General features: G+C 42.2%; 1 protein-coding gene across 1 annotated transcript in view; it reads right to left on the reverse strand.

The window, feature by feature from the left end:
- LOC124596634 overlaps positions 1-22,245 on the reverse strand; it is a 265,721-nt gene that overhangs the window by 202,410 nt on the left and 41,066 nt on the right. The window contains exon 7 of the mRNA XM_047135866.1: positions 1,853-2,096. Coding sequence (XP_046991822.1) covers positions 1,853-2,096 — 244 coding nt within the window. The remainder of the gene's footprint in view (positions 1-1,852; positions 2,097-22,245) is intronic.

Raw genomic sequence — 22,245 nt, forward strand, 5'->3', positions numbered from 1 at the left:
TATAAAATAAACACACTGTCATTATATAGAAACACTGCCCTTTGAAATTGGTCTTAAATCCAAATTAAAACTGTCTTGCTTCGATAACCACTATGCCAAAAAACCGTTATTAAAGGAAGTAACACAACAAAATGACCACAATTTAGTCACACATAAATAATTCTTAGTGAATTCACATAGCTGAAGTACAAATGGAATGTGCCATGTATAATGTCTCTTTACAAATACAATCTATAGAACACGCAACTAACTACTTATGCCAAAGTTCATGGTTTCTCATGTCACAGAGACAAGAAGCAATAAAGGTACATACTTTGTTTGTTAGAGCACAATAAAATAATTAAATTCTTGCCATTTTACAGTTTTTTTTTTTTTCAGACCGAATTACACTACTGGCCATTAAAATCACTACACCAAGAAGAAACGCAGATGATAAACGGGTATTAATTGGACAAATATATTATACAAGAACTGACATGTGATTACATTTTCACGCAATTTCGGTGCATAGATCCTGAGAAATCAGTGCCCAGAACCACCACCTCTGGCCGTAATAAAGGCCCTGATATGCCTGGGCATCGAGTCAAACAGAGCTTGGATAGCGTGTACAGGCCAATGCAGCTTCAACACTATACCACAGTTCATCAAGAGTAGTGACTGGCGTTTTGTGACGAGCCATTTGCTCGGCCACCTTTGACCAGACGTTTTCAACTAGTGAGAAATCTGGAGAATGTGATGGCCAGGGCAGCAGTCAAACTTTTTCTGTATCCAGAAAGGCCCGTATAGGACCAGCAACATGCGGTCATGCATTATCCTGCTGAAACGTAGGGTTTCGCAGGGATTGAATGAAGGGTAGAGCCACGGGTCGCAACACATCTGAAATGTAACATTCACTATTCAAAGTGCCGACAAAGTGAACAAGAGGTGACCGAGACGTGTAACCAATGGCACACCATACCATCACGCCGGGTGATACGCCAATATGGCGATGACGAATTACACGCTTCCAATGTGCGTTCACTGCGATGTTGCCAAACATGGATGCGACCATCATGATGCTGTAAACAGAACCTGGATTCATCCGAAAAAATGACGTTTTGCCATTCGTGCACCCAGGTTCGTCGTTGAGTACACCATCACAAGCGCTTCTGTCTGTAATGCAGCGTCAAGGGTAACCGCAGCCATGGTCTTCGAGCTGATAGTCCATGCTGCTGCAAACGTTGGCGAACTGTTCGTGCAGATGGTTGTTGTCTTGCATACGTCCCCATCTGTTGACTCAAGGATCGAGACGTGACTGCACTATCCGTTACAGCCATGCGGATAAGATGCGTGTCATCTCGACTGCTAGTGATACGAGGCCGTTGGGATCCAGCACAGTGTTCCGTATTATCCTCCTGAACCCACCGATTCCATATTCCGCTAACAGTCATTGAATCTCGACCAACGCGAGCAGCAATGTCACAATACGATAAACTGCAATTGCGATAGGCTACAATCCGACCTTTATCAAAGTCGGAAACGTGATAGTACGCATTTCTCCTCCTTACACGTGGCATCACAACAACGTTTCACCAGGCAACGCCAGTCAACTGCTGTTTGTGTATGAGAAATTGGTTGGAAACTTTCCTCATGTCAGCACGCTGTAGGTGTAGCCACCGGCACCAACCTCGTGCGAATTCTCTGAAAAGCTAATCATTTGCATATCACAGCATCTTCTTCCTGTTGGTTAAATTTCGCGTCTGTAGCATATCATCTTCATGGTGTAGCAATTTTAATGGCCAGTAGTGTATATGGCTGACAACACAAACTATTTGGAAATTTGCAATAAATTGAACACACTGGCAGGACTCACCTAGTATTTCTTCAAGAAAACTTTCAAACAGAGGGTCCTGTTCAGTTTGATGTACAATGGTCTTGATAGCTTGATCCAGTTCATTCATCATGCCATCACATGGTACTGGCAGACTTTCCGGGGGAGGTGCTACTGGAAGCTGAGATTCTGAAGGACCATCACTGGGTATCCTCATAACTCTGTTAATATTCTCTGCAATTTTTTCATGCAGCTGCTTATTCTCCAAAAGTGCTTGTTGCAGTAGCTACAGAAAAAGAAAAAAAAAAAAGAATGTTTTTCAATACACGCATGTAGCAACTGTGCCCACAGATTTGGTCATCACATTAATGCCAATTTGTGAGGCAGGGGGATGGACTGTCTAAATTGTTATGAGTATGGGAATGGAGAAAAATAATAGAAAAGGAAATAAATAAAGTAAAAGTTGGAAGAAAGAGAGATAACCTTGAAATTGACTGCTCAGCTCTTCCTGGTCATTTAGCAATCTTAGCAGTGAACATGCATCAAAATAAACAAACTTTTTCCAAGAGGTAGCAGAAAAATTGGATTATAAATTTCGTTTGAAAGAAACCATATCCATGACCAATTTTAAAGATGCACCAAAATATATGAAATCAAAATTTGGAAAATAAATGGAATTTCTGAATTTAAGTACTTGGGAGAAATAATCCAGCCAAATGCTCTGGGCAAAGCAGCAAACAAAATCATAGCCAGAAAAATGGAAGTGGCATTTTACTTAACAGTAATCACACACAATTTTAAAAAGTCCTTACCTATCATTATGAAATTGAGGCATTAAAATGTGGTGATTAAAACCAGGTGCCTTTATTGCTCAGAATGCAAGACCATAAACACAGCCAAACAGTTAAATTATTTGCAGAAGAAGGAAACCATAATAATTTGAATGATTTTGGGTTCAAAGTATGAAAGTGAGATGCAACAAGGACATGCAAGAAAATAACTGAGATTATAAGAGCTACAATGAGAAAGTGAAGGATTACATTTTACAGTCACATGAAAGTAATGGATAACAAGAGGCTTAAAAAAGTAAGTACTCAACTTCTATTGACAATTAGTAAAAAATCCAATTTTCATGGTTATATAAGTTAAGAAATATTTTTAATTATAACTGACACAGTCAAAAAAGGAGAAAGTGATAAAATATACACTCCTGGAAATGGAAAAAAGAACACATTGACACCGGTGTGTCAGACCCACCATACTTGCTCCGGACACTGCGAGAGGGCTGTACAAGCAATGATCACATGCACGGCACAGCGGACACACCAGGAACCGCGGTGTTGGCCGTCGAATGGCGCTAGCTGTGCAGCATTTGTGCACCGCCGCCGTCAGTGTCAGCCAGTTTGCCGTGGCATACGGGGCTCCATCGCAGTCTTTAACACTGGTAGCATGCCGCGACAACGTGGACGTGAACCGTATGTGCAGTTGACAGACTTTGAGCGAGGGCGTATAGTGGGCATGCGGGAGGCCGGGTGGACGTACCGCCGAATTGCTCAACACGTGGGGCGTGAGGTCTCCACAGTACATCGATGTTGTCGCCAGTGGTCGGCGGAAGGTGCACATGCCCGTCGACCTGGGACCGGACCGCAGCGACGCACGGATGCACGCCAAGACCGTAGGATCCTACGCAGTGCCGTAGGGGACCGCACCGCCACTTCCCAGCAAATTAGGGACACTGTTGCTCCTGGGGTATCGGCGAGGACCATTCGCAACCGTCTCCATGAAGCTGGGCTACGGTCCCGCACACCGTTAGGCCGTCTTCCGCTCACGCCCCAACATCGTGCAGCCCGCCTCCAGTGGTGTCGCGACAGGCGTGAATGGAGGGACGAATGGAGACGTGTCGTCTTCAGCGATGAGAGTCGCTTCTGCCTTGGTGCCAATGATGGTCGTATGCGTGTTTGGCGCCGTGCAGGTGAGCGCCACAATCAGGACTGCATACGACCGTGGCACACAGGGCCAACACCCGGCATCATGGTGTGGGGAGCGATCTCCTACACTGGCCGTACACCACTGGTGATCGTCGAGGGGACACTGAATAGTGCACGGTACATCCAAACCGTCATCGAACCCATCGTTCTACCATTCCTAGACCGGCAAGGGAACTTGTTGTTCCAACAGGACAATGCACGTCCGCATGTATCCCGTGCCACCCAACGTGCTCTAGAAGGTGTAAGTCAACTACCCTGGCCAGCAAGATCTCCAGATCTGTCCCCCATTGAGCATGTTTGGGACTGGATGAAGCGTCGTCTCACACGGTCTGCACGTCCAGCACGAACGCTGGTCCAACTGAGGCGCCAGGTGGAAATGGCATGGCAAGCCGTTCCACAGGACTACATCCAGCATCTCTACAATCGTCTCCATGGGAGAATAGCAGCCTGCATTGCTGCGAAAGGTGGATATACACTGTACTAGTGCCGACATTGTGCATGCTCTGTTGCCTGCGTCTATGTGGCTGTGGTTCTGTCAGTGTGATCATGTGATGTATCTGGCCCCAGGAATGTGTCAATAAAGTTTCCCCTTCCTGGGACAATGAATTCACGGTGTTCTTATTTCAATTTCCAGGAGTGTAGATTTCTTAAATGGAACAACAGACAAAGACCTAGGGAGGAGACATGAAAATGGAAATGAGCGTTTGACGTCATTGGCCGGGAGGCCCCTTACAGGGCAGGTCCGGCCGCCTTGGTGCAGGTCTTATTAAATGCAACGCCACAGTGGGCGACCTGCCTGCCGGATGGGGATGAAATGACAGACATGAAGTCAGGGAAAAGATACACAAATTCAAAGGTTTCAGAAAAAAAACCTCTGAAGAACAGAGGAGAGAAAAGGACAGAAGAACAAAGGAAACAACAGCAGGTGGGGGGATTCTACGTCATGAATCAGCTTTTTCACCAGTGGTCTTGAGTTGGCCAAACTGGAATAATAATAATAATAATAATAATAATAATAATAAACCCCGTGGAGGCCCGGGAAAAGAATAGACCTCCGGTATGTTCTGCCAGTCGTAAAAGGCGATGAAAAGAACAAACCACTAATAGGGCCAACCCCCCTTTTAGTGTGATTAGTTGGTTTAGGACAGAACTAATGAAGCCTCGGACAAGCGTTGTCATTGTCGGGGACGACGCTTGAACCCTATGCCCGTCCACAATGGTAACGACACTGCTAGCCACACGGAAAATGATTTAAATCCAAATAGAGGTGTTTTGCAGGATATGCCTCCTGCAACCACCCTAGAACGAAAACAAAGACAGAGGATGAGATGGTCAGATGAAGTTAACTGACACCTCATGTTCTGTTATTACCAAGCAACAAACTTAGGAACCAACACAACTGGATACAGATCACAAGTATACACAACATTTATCACCAGATACCCAGAATTAAAATATTTAATAGAACAACGACTAGCTGATCAGATCCGTGTAATAATAAAAAATAACAGGATACCCCAGTCAGAATTAGAAAACATCAAACAACAAGTACAACAAATACTGGAACAAAATAATGTGCAATCAGAAGAAGAAGAAAATACAGTAATGAACTCAAACATCCCAGAGCAAACAAACCAAGAACACAACGCATCAATTAAACAATCAGAGGAAAACGACATCTTAAGACGGCCACCAGAACAAGCACAAATAGAACATGAAGTGACACACATGTTAGATATACAAGAAAAATTTCAGCTAACATATATAGAATACAAAGACACAAATACAGACATTAGCCCATTCTTGCATAGACCACCAAATAACCCACAAGACTAAACAATAACAACAACTATCAACACAATCATACACAACAAAATAAATGAAAATACAACTATGGAAGAGTTACAATTACTGGTTTATATAGGAGCACTCACTACACTAAATATACACACTAGGCAGAGATCAGAACAAACCAACACACAGAAGAAACCCACAAAACCAGCATGGCAACACAGGCTACAGATCGGAATAGAAAAACTGAGAAAAGACATCGGACAGCTAACACAATTTATAAGAAATGAAATATCAGACAAAAAACGAAAAAGGTTAGGTAAACACTCACAACAAGAATCGATAGAGCAATTAGATGAAAAGAAGCAGAAATTACAAGCATTGGCCAAACGACTTAGAAGATACAAAAAGGGTGAAAATAGAAGGAAACAAAACCAAACATTCAACACAAACCAAAAGAAATTTTACCAGACAATAGATAACACACACATTAAAATAGACAATCCACCAAACATAACAGACATGGAACACTTCTGGAGCAACATATGGTCAAACCCGGTACAACATAACAGGCATGCACGGTGGATACAAGCAGAAACAGACACATACAAGATGATACCACAAATGCCTGAAGTGATAATTTTGCAACATGAAGTCACCCAAGCAATTAATTCTACGCACAATTGGAAAGCCCCTGGAAAAGATAAAATAGCAAATTTCTAGCTAAAGAAGTGTGGTGTCACCGCCAGACACCACACTTGCTAGGTGGTAGCTTAAATCGGCCGCGGTCCATTTAGTACATGTCGGACCCGCGTGTCGCCACTGTGTGATCGCAGACCGAGCGCCACCACAAGGCAGGTCTCGAGATACGATATAGCACTCGCCCCAGTTGTACGACGACTTTGCTAGCGACTACACTGACAAAGCCTTTCTCTCATTTGCCGAGAGACAGTTAGAATAGCCTTCAGCTAAGTCCATGGCTACGACCTAGCAAGGCACCATTAGCCTTACATAGTTTGATAGTTATCGTATGAAATGTCTCATCAAGAACGATGTATACAACAAGGAAAAATTAAAAGTTAAGTATTCTAGCAGCTACATACTTTTCTTTATAACATTAATAAGTATCCTGTTTCAGACTTCAAGATATTCTGCGTGAGCTTATAGCGTGCCTATCGGCTCCCTCAAAATAACACTGTGTCGGCACTTCTGTCGACACATCAAGAAGTTCACCTCAACACATTCACATCTAACTAAATTATTTAACAGTTACATTGCAGACCCATACACATTCCCTGATACACTTACACATGGAATAACTTATCTGAAACCTAAAGATCAAGCAGACAAAGCAAACCCAGCAAAATATCGCCCCATAACATGCCTACCAACAATATACAAAATATTAACTTCAGTCATTACACAGAAATTAATGACACATGCAACACAGAAAAAAATTATAAATGAAGAACAAAAAGGCTGTTGCAAAGGAGCACGAGGATGTAAAGAGCAACTGATAATAGATGGAGAGGTGACATATCAAGCTAAAACTAAACAAAGGTCGCTACACTACGCATACATTGATCACCGAAAAGCTTTTGATAGTGTACCCCACTCATGGTTACTACAAATATTGGAAATATACAAAGTAGACCCTAAATTGATACAGTTCCTAAAATTAGTAATGAAAAATTGGAAAACCACACTTAATATCCAAACAAATTCAAATAATATCACATTACAGCCAATACAGATTAAGCGTGGAATATACCAAGGAGACTCATTAAGTCCTTTCTGGTTCTGCCTTGCTCTGAACCCACTATCCAACATGCTAAATAATACAAATTATGGATACAATATTACTGGAACATACCAACACAAAATTACACATTTGCTATACATGGATGATCTAAAACTACTGGCAGCAACGAATCAACAACTCAACCCATTACTAAAGATAACAGAAGTATTCAGCAATGATATAAATATGGCTTTTGGAACAGACAAGTGTAAGAAAAATAGCATGGTCTGGGAAAACACACTAAACAAGAAGATTACATATTGGATAACCACAGCGACTGCATAGAAACGATGGCAAAAACAGATGTCTATAAATATCTAGGATACAGACAAAAAATAGGAATAGATAATACAAATATTAAAGAAGAACTAAAAGAAAAATATAGACAAAGACTAACAAAAATACTGAAAACAGAATTGACAGCAAGAAACAAAAGCTATAAGTACCTATGCTATACCAATATTGACCTACTCATTTGGAGTAGTGAAATGGAGTAACACAGACCTAGAAGCACTCAATACACTTACACGATCACAATGCCACAAATATAGAATACATCATATACATTCAGCAACAGAAAGATTCACATTAAGCAGAAAGGAAGGAGGAAGGGGATTTATTGACATAAAAAACCTACATTATGGACAGGTAGACAATTTAAGAAAATTCTTTATAGAACGAGCAGAAATTAGCAAAATACACAAAGCACTCACTCATATAAATACATCTGCTACACCACTGCAATTTCATAACCACTTCTACAACCCTTTAGATCACATAACATCAACAGATACGAAGAAAGTAAATTGAAAAAAGAAAACACTACATGGCAAGCACCCGTATCATCTAACACAGCTACACATCGATCAAGACGCATCCAACACATGGCTAAGAAAAGGCAATATATACAGTGAGACAGAAGGATTCATGATTGCAATACAGGATCAAACAATAAACACCAGATATTACAGCAAGCATATTATTAAAGATCCCAATACCACAACAGATAAATGCAAACAACAAATAGAAACAGTAGATCACATGACAAGCGGATGTACAATACTAGCAAATACAGAATACCCCAGAAGACATGACAATGTAGCATCAACAACTTGCTATACAACATAAACTAATAAAACAACATGCCCCCACATACAAGTATGCACCACAAAATGTACTGGAGAATGATGAATACAAATTATACTGGAACCGAACCATTATAACAGATAAAACAACATCACATAACAAACCTAACATCATACTCACCAATAAAAAGAAGAAATTAACACAACTGATCGAAATATCCATACCCAATACAACAAATATACAGAAGAAAACAGGAGAAAAAATTGAAAAATACATCCAACTGGCTGAGGAAGTCAAAGACATGTGGCATCAGGATAAAGTTGACATCATACCAATTATACTATCAACTACAGGAGTCATACCACACAATATCCACCAGTACATCAACACAATACAGCTACACCCAAACGTATATATACAACTACAGAAATCTGTAATTATTGATACATAGTCAATTACCCGAAAGTTCCTAAATGCAATGTAACATATACCATACAGTTAAAAGAAAGTCACGCTTGATCAAGGTCCGCATCACTTTCCATCTTTAACCAGACATAATGTCTGGGACAGGAAAGAATAATAATAATAATAATAATAATAATAATAATAATAACAATAATGAATACCAATAAACCCAGGGACAGAACTTTTTTAATTTTTCATAATGTGTGCCAACCATTACACGAACACCCAACTGTGCTGTAAAGAGAGCAAATCAAGCAGCTAAGCCACACACTGTCACAGTCACTTGGAGAAACATGACGAAAAGGCAAAGAAAAACTAGATCACTCTGCAAGCTGAATTCACGGCCTCCAACTAGTAACCAATGCTTTTATCCGAGGCTTTGAAACACAGTTGTCAGAGTACTCTTATGCCATTTCAGCTTAAGATATTCTATTCATAATAGCATTATAATTCTCCTATAATTCTCTCTATATATTCATTTGCTCGCTTGGTACAAATGGTAATAATACATATTCCTTTGTTGTGCATTTACTATCACTTTATCTATAAGTGTATAAAACATTGTGTTTAACCCCATTACCTGCTATTTCAACCACCCCAGAACTCAAGTCCTCAATATTCAATTTTCCAACATCTCAAGAAGTAGATCATTCCATGACAAGTACTGATGTAAGATAGTTACTCGGTAATGCAAATGTTTAATAATGTGGTTTCGGATATACAAGCGAGTTGTTGATTCCAGGCAGCAAGTACAACTAACACCTTGCAGCAGATGAAGGTGACTGGGCCAGTCATAAAAATATTGTGCATAACAATTCAGTTGTACAGCCAAAAGTACAGCATTAATCAACCATGTTGAAAACATCTATGAGATCAATGCAAATGGTATTCAAGAGACTCCCAACTGAAGTACGAAATTGTCTGGAAAGTTCCCTCAGGAAGCGTGACTGGGCACTGCCATAAATCAAGAAATTCCAGTTTAATACTCATCATCAGTCAGGGATCAGCACTCTCATTAATAAACTGACTGTAACTCACATGTGGCATTTTTCCAGGTATTTGAACTCATTCTTCCAAAAGTACAAGTAACAATATGATGAATGTAGGACACTCTCACATGAAGAATTTGCCCATACCACTCTGCAAACACAAGCTGATCCATGCAGAGAGATAATTAAGGCAATAAATCCTTTATTTATGACACACATCTTGTAAGGCTCCTAACCTGACAAGTGATAGTTATTTACTTTTTTTGTGCTTTATGTAAGCTTATTCACTCACTCATTTATTCATTCTCTCTGTTAAGTATGCATTATAATAAAACAAAGATAGTACGTGAACACTGTTTTACTGGTAGAATACCCAGACATGTACCACAGTCCTAACAGCTTTCAGCATTAGATGTGACACAAAATATTATTTTAAGGCTTTGGTAGCAGTTTAGGAGAAAGAAAATGCTGACTGTACAACAGAAAATGGTCAACTGACAATACAAACAATATCTTTCCTTCACTGCTTAGTAGAAAATGAATATACCTTCAACACAATTATCTGTAGTGTTGCTCATGGCAGAGCAAAGATGCATCACTATTATAGAGTCCATAACATTGAGATTGAAACACAAATATAACGAGGAATTTACTACCCACAAATAAATCACGCTTCAGATTGTAGAATGCTTTTTAACATACATTCTTCAGGAGGTGAACTGGTAGCAAGTACAATCACGAGAACACTGTGGGGAGAGACCACTTTAGTCTTTTCAAATGTGTTTGAGAAAGTGGTCTATAATACAAATATCAACAAAACTTTTGCATCATCCCGATATGCCATATAGATGTGTTGCCACTGTGACTGTTCCTGTACCAATCAACCACACTTAAATGGACTGCAGCGTTTCAGCTGAAAGTAAAGCACCAGTAGGGATGCATCAGGCACATCTGTGGTACAATAGAGGGCAAGCATGATCAATGATTGCGTCCGCATCATCACATTACAAGCAGAACACTTGTAACCATGGAAGATGCTCGACGTATGCACCAAAGTGAAAGTGATGTGGTGTAGACACGGAATTAGTTTCAATTGACAGGCAGTATTGAGGACATACACCACACAGGCTGTCCAGTCTCAACTGACAGGCAGCGTTAAGGACATACACCACACAGGCTGTCCAATCTTGACAGGCGCAAAGGATGATCGATATCTACAACTTTTGAGTCAAAGGGAACTGTGGGTCAACTGCTCCAGAATTGAATCTGGCACTCAAAGACATGAAACTGTCAGAAGATGACTGCAACATGAGAATCTCCATTCCCAATGACCATGACAACCAAAATGTACGCTACATCATCATGGACTCTGTTACAGGTGGGCAAGAAATCATGCAGAATGGGTGCCCCATGATTGGCATTACATGTCATTTCTGGACAAAATTTGGATCTGTGTGTAGGCTGATTATTGCACACAATGTATCTGAAGTCAACCTGCTAGTATTGAACATCTCCAGCACTGTCACCCACACATGCAACAAGGTGGTGGTGCAGTGACATTCTGGGGTGGCACTACAAGGGGCCACGTAAACAGAGACGAGATTCTGCAACCACTAGTGGGAGCATATCACTAACATTTTACAAAACTCTGCAACCAATAATAGGAGCTTGTCACTAACATCTTGATGGATGTCAACTTGAGTACTTATTGTTATAATAGAAGGAAACATTCCACGTGGGAAAAATTATATATAAAATCAAAGATGAGGTGACTTACCGAACGAAAGCGCTGGCAGGTCGATAGACACACAAACAAACACAAACATACACACAAAATTCAAGCTTTCGCAACAAACTGTTGCCTCATCAGGAAAGAAGGAAGGAGAGGGGAAGACGAAAGGAAGTGGGTTTTAAGGGAGAGGGTAAGGAGTCATTCCAATCCCGGGAGCGGAAAGACTTACCTTAGGGGGAAAAAAGGACAGGTATACACTCGCACACACGCACATATCCATCCACACATACAGACACAAGCAGACATATTTAAAGACAAAGAGTTTGGGCAGAGATGTCAGTCGAGGCAGAAGTGTAGAGGCAAAGAAGTTGTTGAAAGACAGGTGAGGTACGAGTGGCGGCAACTTGAAATTAGCGGAGATTGAGGCCTGGCGGATGACGAGAAGAGAGGATATACTGAAGGGCAAGTTCCCATCTCCGGAGTTCGGATAGGTTGGTGTTGGTGGGAAGTATCCAGATAACCCGGACGGTGTAACACTGTGCCAAGATGTGCTGGCTGTGCACCAAGGCATGTTTAGCCACAGGGTGATCCTCATTACCAACAAACACTGTCTGCCTGTGTCCATTCATGCGAATGGACAGTTTGTTGCTGCTCATTCCCACATAGAATGCATCACAGTGTAGGCAGGTCAGTTGGTAAATCACGTGGGTGCTTTCACACGTGGCTCTGCCTTTGATCGTGTACACCTTCCGGGTTACAAGACTGGAGTAGGTGGTGGTGGGAGGGTGCATGGGACAGGTTTTGCATCGGGGGCGGTTACAAGGATAGGAGCCAGAGGGTAGGGAAGGTGGTTTGGGGATTTCATAGGGATGAACTAACAGGTTACGAAGGTTAGGTGGACGGTGGAAAGACACTCTTGGCGGAGTGGGGAGGATTTCATGAAGGATGGATCTCATTTCAGGGCAGGATTTGAGGAAGTCGTATCCCTGCTGGAGAGCCACATTCAGAGTCTGGTCCAGTCCCGGAAAGTATCCTGTCACAAGTGGGGCTCTTTTGTGTTTTTTCTGTGGGGGATTCTGGGTTTGAGGGGACGAGGAAGTGGCTCTGGTTATTTGCTTCTGTACCAGGTCGGGAGGGTAGTTGCGGGATGCGAAAGCTGTTTTCAGGTTGTTGGTGTACTGATTCAGGGATTCCGGACTGGAGCAGATTCGTTTGCCACGAAGACCTAGGCTGTAGGGAAGGGACCGTTTGATGTGGAATGGGTGGCAGCTGTCATAATGGAGGTACTGTTGCTTGTTGGTGGGTTTGATGTGGACGGACGTGTGAAGTTGGCCATTGGACAGGTGGAGGTCAACGTCAAGGAAAGTGGCATGGGATTTGGAATAGGACCAGGTGAATCTGATGGAACCAAAGGAGTTGAGGTTGGAGAGGAAATTCTGGAGTTTTTCTTCACTGTGAGTCCAGATCATAAAGATGTCATCAATAAATCTGTACCAAACTTTGGGTTGGCAGACTTGGGTAACCAAGAAGGCTTCCAGAGCATCCTCCTACAGGCCAACCGTAAATTAGAACAGCATGCCACCCTCCACCTCAAAAAACTATCCAATCTCCTGGTTTCCCACCTCCGGAAAGGCAACTCACTTACCCTTCACAACCTTTCCAGCAAACCTCCACCTCCTCTCATTGCACACAAACCCAGTCTCTCCCATCTACTCAATCTCCCACTTCCAGCTCCACTCCCTCCAAAACCTCAAAATTCCGATCAACACAATCTGGAAACACAACACCCTAATTCAGTAGTTAACCTTTCCTCCAAACCTCTCTCCCAATCTGAAACCTCTGTCCTATCCAAAGGCCTCACCTTCAGCCCCACTCCCAGATTCAACCAAACAGCCCTCGTCAAAGATTTACTGTCCTACACCCGTACTCTCTGCTGGAAGTATCACTTTGCCACGAAGAAAAATGATCCTAATCCTACTGCTAATGATCCGACTTCTCAAGACACCATCCAAATTGAACCCTGCCTGGAACAGTTCCGTCCTCCGTCACAGCGGGACCCACCTCCTCTTCCTCAAAATCACCCTCTCCAAACCTTCCAGGAATTTCTGACTTCCAGCCTTGCATCTCAATCCTTCTTAAAAAACCTTAATCCTACACCCAACATCACCACTGCTGAAGCCCAGGCTATCCGTGATCTGAAGGCTGACCGATCCATCGTCATTCTTCCGGCGGACAAGGGTTCCACAACCGTGGTACTTGATCGTCGGGAGTATGTGGCTGAGGGACTGTGTCAGCTTTCAGACAACACCACATACAAAGTTTGCCAAGGTAACCCCATTCCCGATGTCCAGGCGGAGCTTCAAGGAATCCTCAGAACCTTAGGCCCCCTGCAAAACCTTTCACCTGACTCCATCAACCTTCTGACCCCACCGACACCCCGCACCCCTACCTTCTACCTTCTTCCTAAAATCCACAAACCCAATCATCCCGGCCGCCCCATTGTAGCTGGTTACCAAGCCCCCACAGAACGTATCTCTGCCTACGTAGATCAACACCTTCAACCCATTACATGCAGTCTCCCATCCTTCATCAAAGACACCAACCACTTTCTTGAACGCCTGGAATCCTTACCCAATCTGTTACCCCCGGAAACCATCCTTGTAACCATTGATGCCACGTCCTTATACACAAATATTCCGCACGTCCAGGGCCTCGCTGCAATGGAGCATTTCCTTTCACGCCGATCACCTACCACCCTACCTAAAACCTCTTTCCTCATTACCTTAGCCAGCTTCATCCTGACCCACAACTTCTTCACTTTTGAAGGCCAGACATACCAACAATTAAAGGGAACAGCCATGGGTACCAGGATGGCCCCCTCGTATGCCAACCTATTCATGGGTCGCTTAGAGGAAGCCTTCTTGGTTACCCAAGTCTGCCAACCCAAAGTTTGGTACAGATTTATTGATGACATCTTTATGATCTGGACTCACAGTGAAGAAAAACTCCAGAATTTCCTCTCCAACCTCAACTCCTTTGGTTCCATCAGATTCACCTGGTCCTATTCCAAATCCCATGCCACTTTCCTTGACGTTGACCTCCACCTGTCCAATGGCCAACTTCACACGTCCGTCCACATCAAACCCACCAACAAGCAACAGTACCTCCATTATGACAGCTGCCACCCATTCCACATCAAACGGTCCCTTCCCTACAGCCTAGGTCTTCGTGGCAAACGAATCTGCTCCAGTCCGGAATCCCTGAATCAGTACACCAACAACCTGAAAACAGCTTTCGCATCCCGCAACTACCCTCCCGACCTGGTACAGAAGCAAATAACCAGAGCCACTTCCTCGTCCCCTCAAACCCAGAATCCCCCACAGAAAAAACACAAAAGAGCCCCACTTGTGACAGGATACTTTCCGGGACTGGACCAGACTCTGAATGTGGCTCTCCAGCAGGGATACGACTTCCTCAAATCCTGCCCTGAAATGAGATCCATCCTTCATGAAATCCTCCCCACTCCGCCAAGAGTGTCTTTCCGCCGTCCACCTAACCTTCGTAACCTGTTAGTTCATCCCTATGAAATCCCCAAACCACCTTCCCTACCCTCTGGCTCCCATCCTTGTAACCGCCCCCGATGCAAAACCTGTCCCATGCACCCTCCCACCACCACCTACTCCAGTCCTGTAAGCCGGAAGGTGTACACGATCAAAGGCAGAGCCACGTGTGAAAGCACCCACGTGATTTACCAACTGACCTGCCTACATTGTGATGCATTCTATGTGGGAATGACCAGCAACAAACTGTCCATTCGCATGAATGGACACAGGCAGACAGTGTTTGTTGGTAATGAGGATCACCCTGTGGCTAAACATGCCTTGGTGCACAGCCAGCGCATCTTGGCACAGTGTTACACCGTCCGGGTTATCTGGATACTTCCCACCAACACCAACCTATCCGAACTCCGGAGATGGGAACTTGCCCTTCAGTATATCCTCTCTTCTCGTCATCCGCCAGGCCTCAATCTCCGCTAATTTCAAGTTGCCGCCACTCATACCTCACCTGTCTTTCAACAACTTCTTTGCCTCTACACTTCTGCCTCGACTGACATCTCTGCCCAAACTCTTTGTCTTTAAATATGTCTGCTTGTGTCTGTATGTGTGGATGGATATGTGCGTGTGTGCGAGTGTATACCTGTCCTTTTTTCCCCCTAAGGTAAGTCTTTCCGCTCCCGGGATTGGAATGACTCCTTACCCTCTCCCTTAAAACCCACTTCCTTTCGTCTTCCCCTCTCCTTCCCTCTTTCCTGATGAGGCAACAGTTTGTTGCGAAAGCTTGAATTTTGTGTGTATGTTTGTGTTTGTTTGTGTGTCTATCGACCTGCCCAGCGCTTTCGTTCGGTAAGTCACCTCATCTTTGATTTTATATATAATGAGTACTTATTGTGTTGTTTCTGTGAACAGGTTCCTTCAGCAAGCTAGGGTCACCAAAATGGAGTGGCCTGCCTGCTCCCCAACACCAACCCAATGGAACATATGTGAGATCGATTAAAGTTGGCTGCTTCTGAACTTCAATGATGCCTGTATACTCTGTGCAACTTATGCAAAGTTGCCATTGAAGAGTGGAACAATGTGGATCAGAGCTGGCTTGATGATCTCATTAATGGTATGTCACGATGAATTCAAGCCTGCATCCAAGCAAGGGGACATTGCACCACTTACTGATGATGTTCAGAGTGATGTGGAAAACTGCCCATGGGAAACAGATGATTTTGTTGTTACACTAGCAGGGTGTATACGGGGACAAGGAAAAAAAATCCCGGATTATTCCCAGATACCTCCTTTAAAAAACATGCTTTTTCCCAGGTGAAAATACACTTTTTTTGTGCTAAGTGACAGTAGGTTTTCCTTAGATTTTCCCTCGGAACTGTAAAACTTATCAACCTTTGAATGGTTAACGTTTTATACACTCACATAGAACTTTCAAAAAAATAAAGACGGGGGAGAGAAGTTTTGGAAAGACTTTCAATGGAAAAAAAGAGAAGTTTTGGAAAGACCTTTGATTTGCAGCAACATATACACTGCATATTTTCGTATTACGAAAGTATAAATTCAAATTGCATCAAACACAGCGCATTAGTTTCCGGAGCGTTGAAACTGAGCTTGTGATGTCCTTTTGTAAGCCAATCATATCTCATGCCACGTGATCTCGTCATCCGATGACAGCAGATATTCAGAGCGTAGGACACGTGTCATTTTCAGCCTATAGCAAGATCACTGGTTATGCAGCGCGAACACACAAAGAGGAAAAGTTATCAGTTTACATTAATATACATAGTATAGCTACAAGAAAAGATAAGCTTTCACATATAACATTGGTTTCTAAGATTAACAAGCTACAACAGAAGCTAAGCTTTCACATGTAATAGGGATCTTTTTTGCATGTTTTATACTTTAAGATACATCACACAAATGTGCCAGTAAATTTAAAATTATGACATAAATGTCTGGGCTCGAAATTCTTGTAAGTGGCTGGTCCTCAAAGTGTTCAGTTTTAAATGCTCTGTGATTTAGAAATTAATTCCACTTTCTCACACGTAACATAATTCATCTTGCGTAAAAAGAAATTTAATTTGAAAGTAACGCTTTTCAAACCACCTTTCGCAATACTATCCGGAGACTGTTAGAAATAGGTTCTATTTACCAGTTGCCAGAGAGCGCCAGAAAAGAGGCATTATTGCGCAAACGTAGCTGCAGTGGTGTAGGAAGCCCGCTCGTTCATATGTATAAAGCACTAAGAGAGCTTACGTTACACCATAAAAGAAACAGGGAATCAGAGGATACTCCCAAGAGCATCAGAATTTCGTAACCATACTAAAATGTGTAATTCAGCTTGAAGTGCACATTGTTTTTTTTCCAGATTCACAATGAAGTAGGTCCCATCTGATATTAAGCTTTTCAGGGTGGTTTTTGGGAAGTAAATTTTCTTGGAGTAATAGTACTCTACAATCTCATGTTTGGTTCTTTATCATGGCATAATGCCATACATGGCAGAAGATGATAATGTGCACTTGAAATTCAGCAAACAGTTGGAACTAGCCAATACTGTGGAATGAAACACTTCGTTTCAAATAAAATGATTGCCTCAGCAGAAAGATTAATAAAGCCAAATTTCTTTAGCAAACTTGCAAACATAGCATCATTGTTCTGCAAGACAATTAACGCTTGACTGCTAATAACTTGGAAATAAAATAAAATCAGAAAACTGAAACAATAATATATTTTTGCCCTCTGTAATTATGTGAATGTATTTTATTTCACTTGATAGCTCCCAGAAACAGAAATCCGTTTTGTTTTCATTTGACTTGGGAGCTTTAAACGAAGAGAAGCAGCAAAATCACTTAACCCAAAACAAGGGTCATGTGGAGACTAACGCATCCCCACTACAACTTTAAGCATGCGCGAATCTGGCAGCTAGGGTGCGAGCAAGAAAAAGTTTTCTCGTTTGCATCTGGCTGCTTGCTGCTACTGCCAATACAGCTAACAGCCACACTTCAAGTAGCGGAAAACGGGAGCAGGGACTGCTCATATGCGAGTCAACTGCGCATGCGCATCAGCCTGCTGGCAAGTGGTCAAACGAACCTAATGTGAACAGTTGTGACGTAATGCTCATAGCAAGCAGTTTATTGTTACGAAGAATTACATAGTCTTCTCCCTTTGGCCTTTGACATATTTTGCTATTTGCAGATGCCTGTGTATGCTCGGTGTTTTGTTGTTGTAAACTGCGCATTTCCTTTGCCACCAATGTTTTAGTTTTTTCCCTCTCGTTTATACTTTATTCTGCAGTATCATTCTCCAGCAGCAGGATACAATAATATTCTTTGCTAGAGAATCAATTCTTACCCGTCAAAGCAGAGACTGGTTTGATGCAGCTCTCCATGCTACACTACCCTGTGCGAGCTTCTTCATCTCCCAGTACCTACTGCAACCTACTTCCTTCTGAATCTGCTTAGTGTATTCATCTCTTGGTCTCCCTCTACGATTTTTACCCTCCACGCTGCCCTCCTATACTAAATTGGTGATCCCTTGATGCCTCAGAACATGCCCTACCAACCGATCCCTTCTTCTAGTCAAGTTGTGCCACAAATTTCTGTTCTCTCCAATTCTATTCAATACCTCCTCATTAGTTATGTGATCTACCCATCTATCTTCAGCATTCTTCTGTAGCACCACATTTCAAAGCTTCTATTCTCATCTTGTCTAAACTATTTATTGCCCATGTTTCACTTCCATACATGGCTACACTCCATACAAATACTTTCAGAAACGACTTCCTGACAATTAAATCTACACTCGATGTTAACAAATTTCTCATCTTAAGAAATGCTTTCCTTGCCATTGCCAGTCTACATTTTATATCCTCTCTACTTCGACCATCACCAGTTATTTTGCTCCCCAAATAGCAATACTCATTTACTACTTTAAACACCTCATTTCCTAATCTAATTCCTGCATCACCACCCGATTTAATTAGACTGCTTTCCATTATTCTTGTTTTGCTTTTGTTGATGTTCATCTTATATCCTCCTTTCAAGATCATGTCCATTCCCTTCAGCTGCTCCTCTAGGTCCTTTGCTGTCTCTGACAGAATTACAATGTCATCGGCGAACCTCAAAGTTTTTATTTCTTCTCCATGGATTTTAATTCCTACTCCAAATTTTTCTTTTGTTTCCTTTACTGCTTGCTCAATATACAGATTGAATAAAATTGGGGAGAGGCTACAACCCTGTCTCACTCCCTTCCCAACCACTGCTTCCCTTTCATGTCCCTCGACTCTTATAACTGCCATTAGGTTACTGTACAAATTGTAAATAGCCTTTCGCTCCCTGTATTTTATCCTTGCCACTTTCAGAATTTGAAAGAGAGTATTCCAGTCAACATTGTCAAAAGCTTTCTCTAAGTCTATAAACGCTAGAAACCTAGGTTTGCCTTTCCTTAATCTATTTTCTAAGATAAGTCGAAGGGTCAGTATTGCCTCACATGTTCCAACAATTCTATGGAATCCAAACTGATCTTCCCTGAGGTCAGCTTCTACCAGTTTTTCCATTCGTCTGTAAAGAATTCGTGTTAGTATTTTGCACCAGTGACTTATTAAACTGATAGTTCGGTAATTTTCACATCTGTCAAAACCTGCTTTCTTTGGGATTGGAATTATTATATTCTTCTTGAAATCTGAGGGTATTTCGCCTGTCTCATACATCTTGCTCGCCAGATGGTAGAGTTTTGTCAGGACTGGCTCTCCCAAGGCTGTCAGTAGTTCTAATGGAGTGTTGTCTACTCCTGGGGCCTTGTTTCAACTTAGGTCTTTCAGTGCTCTGTCAAACTCTTCACGCAGTATCATATCTCCCATTTCATCTTCATCTACATTCTTTTCCATTTCTATAACATTGTCCTTAAGAACTTCGCCCTTGTATAGACCCTCTATATACTCCTTCCACCTTTCTGCTTTCCCTTCTTTGCTTAGAACTAGGTTTCCATCTGAGCCCTTGCAAGTGGTTCTCTTTTCTCCAAAGGTCTCTTTAATTTTCCTGTAGGCAGTATCTATCTTACCCATAGTGAGATAAACCTCTACATCCTGACATTTGTCCTCTAGCCATCCCTGCTTAGCCATTTTGCACTTCCTGTCGATCTCATTTTTGAGACGTTTGTATTCCTTTCTGCCTGCTTCATTTACTGCATTTTTATATTTTCTCCTTTCATCAATTAAATTCAATATCTCTTCTGTTACCCAAGGATTTCTACCAGCCCTCTTCTTTTTACCTACTTGATCCTCTGCTACCTTCACTACTTCATCCCTCAAAGCTACCCATTCTTCTTCTACCGTATTTCTTTCCCCCATTCTTGTCAATCGTTCCCTAATGCTCTCCCTGAGGCTCTCTACAGCCTCTGGTTCTTTCAGTTTATCCAGGTCCCATCTCCTCAAATTCCTACCTTTTTGCAGTTTTTCAGTTTTAATCTACAATTCATAACCAATAGATTGTGGTCAAACATCTGTCCCTGGAAAAGTCTTACAATTTAAAACCTGGTTCCTGAATCTCTGTCTTACCATTATACAATCTATCTGAAACCTGTCAGTATCTCCAGGATTCTTCCATGTATACAACATTCTTTTATGATTCTTGCACCAAATGCTAGCTATGATTAAGTTATGCTCTGTGCAAAATTCTACCAGGCGGCTTCCTCTTTCATTCCTTCCCCCCCAATCCATATTCACCTAATGCGTTCCCTTCTCTCCCTTTTCCTACTATCGAATTCCAGTCACCCATGACTATTAAATTTTCGTCTCCCTTTACTATCTGAATAATTTCTTTTATCTCATTATACATTTCATCAATATCTTCAACATCTGCAGAGCTAGTTGGCACATAAACTTGTACTACTGTGGTAGGAGTGTGCTTCGTGTCTATCTTGGCCACAATAATGCGTTCACTATGCTGTTTGTAGTAGCTTACCTGCATTCCTATTCTCCTATTCATTATTAAACCAACTCCTGTATTACCTCTATTTGATTTTGTATTTATAACCCTGTATCCACCTGACCAAAAGTCTTGTTCCTCCTGCCACCGAACTTCACTACGTCCCACTATATCTAACTTTAACCTGTCCATTTGCCTTTTTAAATTTTCTAACCTACCTGCCCGATTAAGGGATTTTATATTCCATGCTCCGTTCCATAGAATGCCAGTTTTCTTTCTCCTGATAACAGCGTCCTCCTGAATAGTCCCCGCCTGGACATCCGAATGGGGGACTATTTCACCTCTGGAATATTTTACCCATGAGGACGCAATCATCATTTAACCACACAGTAAAGCTGCATGTCCTCGGGAAAAATTACGGTTGTAGTTTGCCCTTGCTTTCAGCCATTTGCAGTACCAGCACAGCAAGGCCGTTTTGGTTAGTGTTACAAGGCCAGATCAGTCAATCAACCAGTTGTTGTTGTTGTTGTGGTCTTCGGTCCTGAGACTGGTTTGATGCAGCTCTCCATGCTACTCTATCCTGTGCAAGCTTTTTCATCTCCCAGTACCTACTGCAACCTACATCCTTCTGAATCTGCTTAGTGTATTCATCTCTTGGTCTCCCTCTACGATTTTTACCCTCCACGCTGCCCTCCAATACTAAATTGGTGATCCCTTGATGCCTCAGAACATGTCCTACCAACTGATTCAACCAGACTGTTACTGTTACTGAAAAGGCTGCTGCCCCTCTTCAGGAACCACACGTATGTCTGGCCTCTCAACAGATCCCCCTCCGTTGTGGTTGCACCTACGGTACAGCTATCTGTATCGCTGAGGCACGCAAGCCTCCCCACCAGTGGCAAGGTACATCGTTCAAGGGGGGGCTGAAGGCTACAACAACGAAAATTCCCGGGTTTTTCCTGGTTTTCTCCCGGATGAAAAAATTCCCGTTTTTTTTTTTTTTTTTTTTTTTTTTTTTTTTTTTTTTTTTTTTTTTTTTTCCCCCCAGATTTCCCGGTTGTTCCCAGTCGTATATTTCTATTTTTGATTTGGTGATCTGCACACA

This window comes from Schistocerca americana, chromosome 1, assembly GCF_021461395.2.
Source record: "Schistocerca americana isolate TAMUIC-IGC-003095 chromosome 1, iqSchAmer2.1, whole genome shotgun sequence".
Classification (NCBI taxonomy): domain Eukaryota; kingdom Metazoa; phylum Arthropoda; class Insecta; order Orthoptera; family Acrididae; genus Schistocerca; species Schistocerca americana.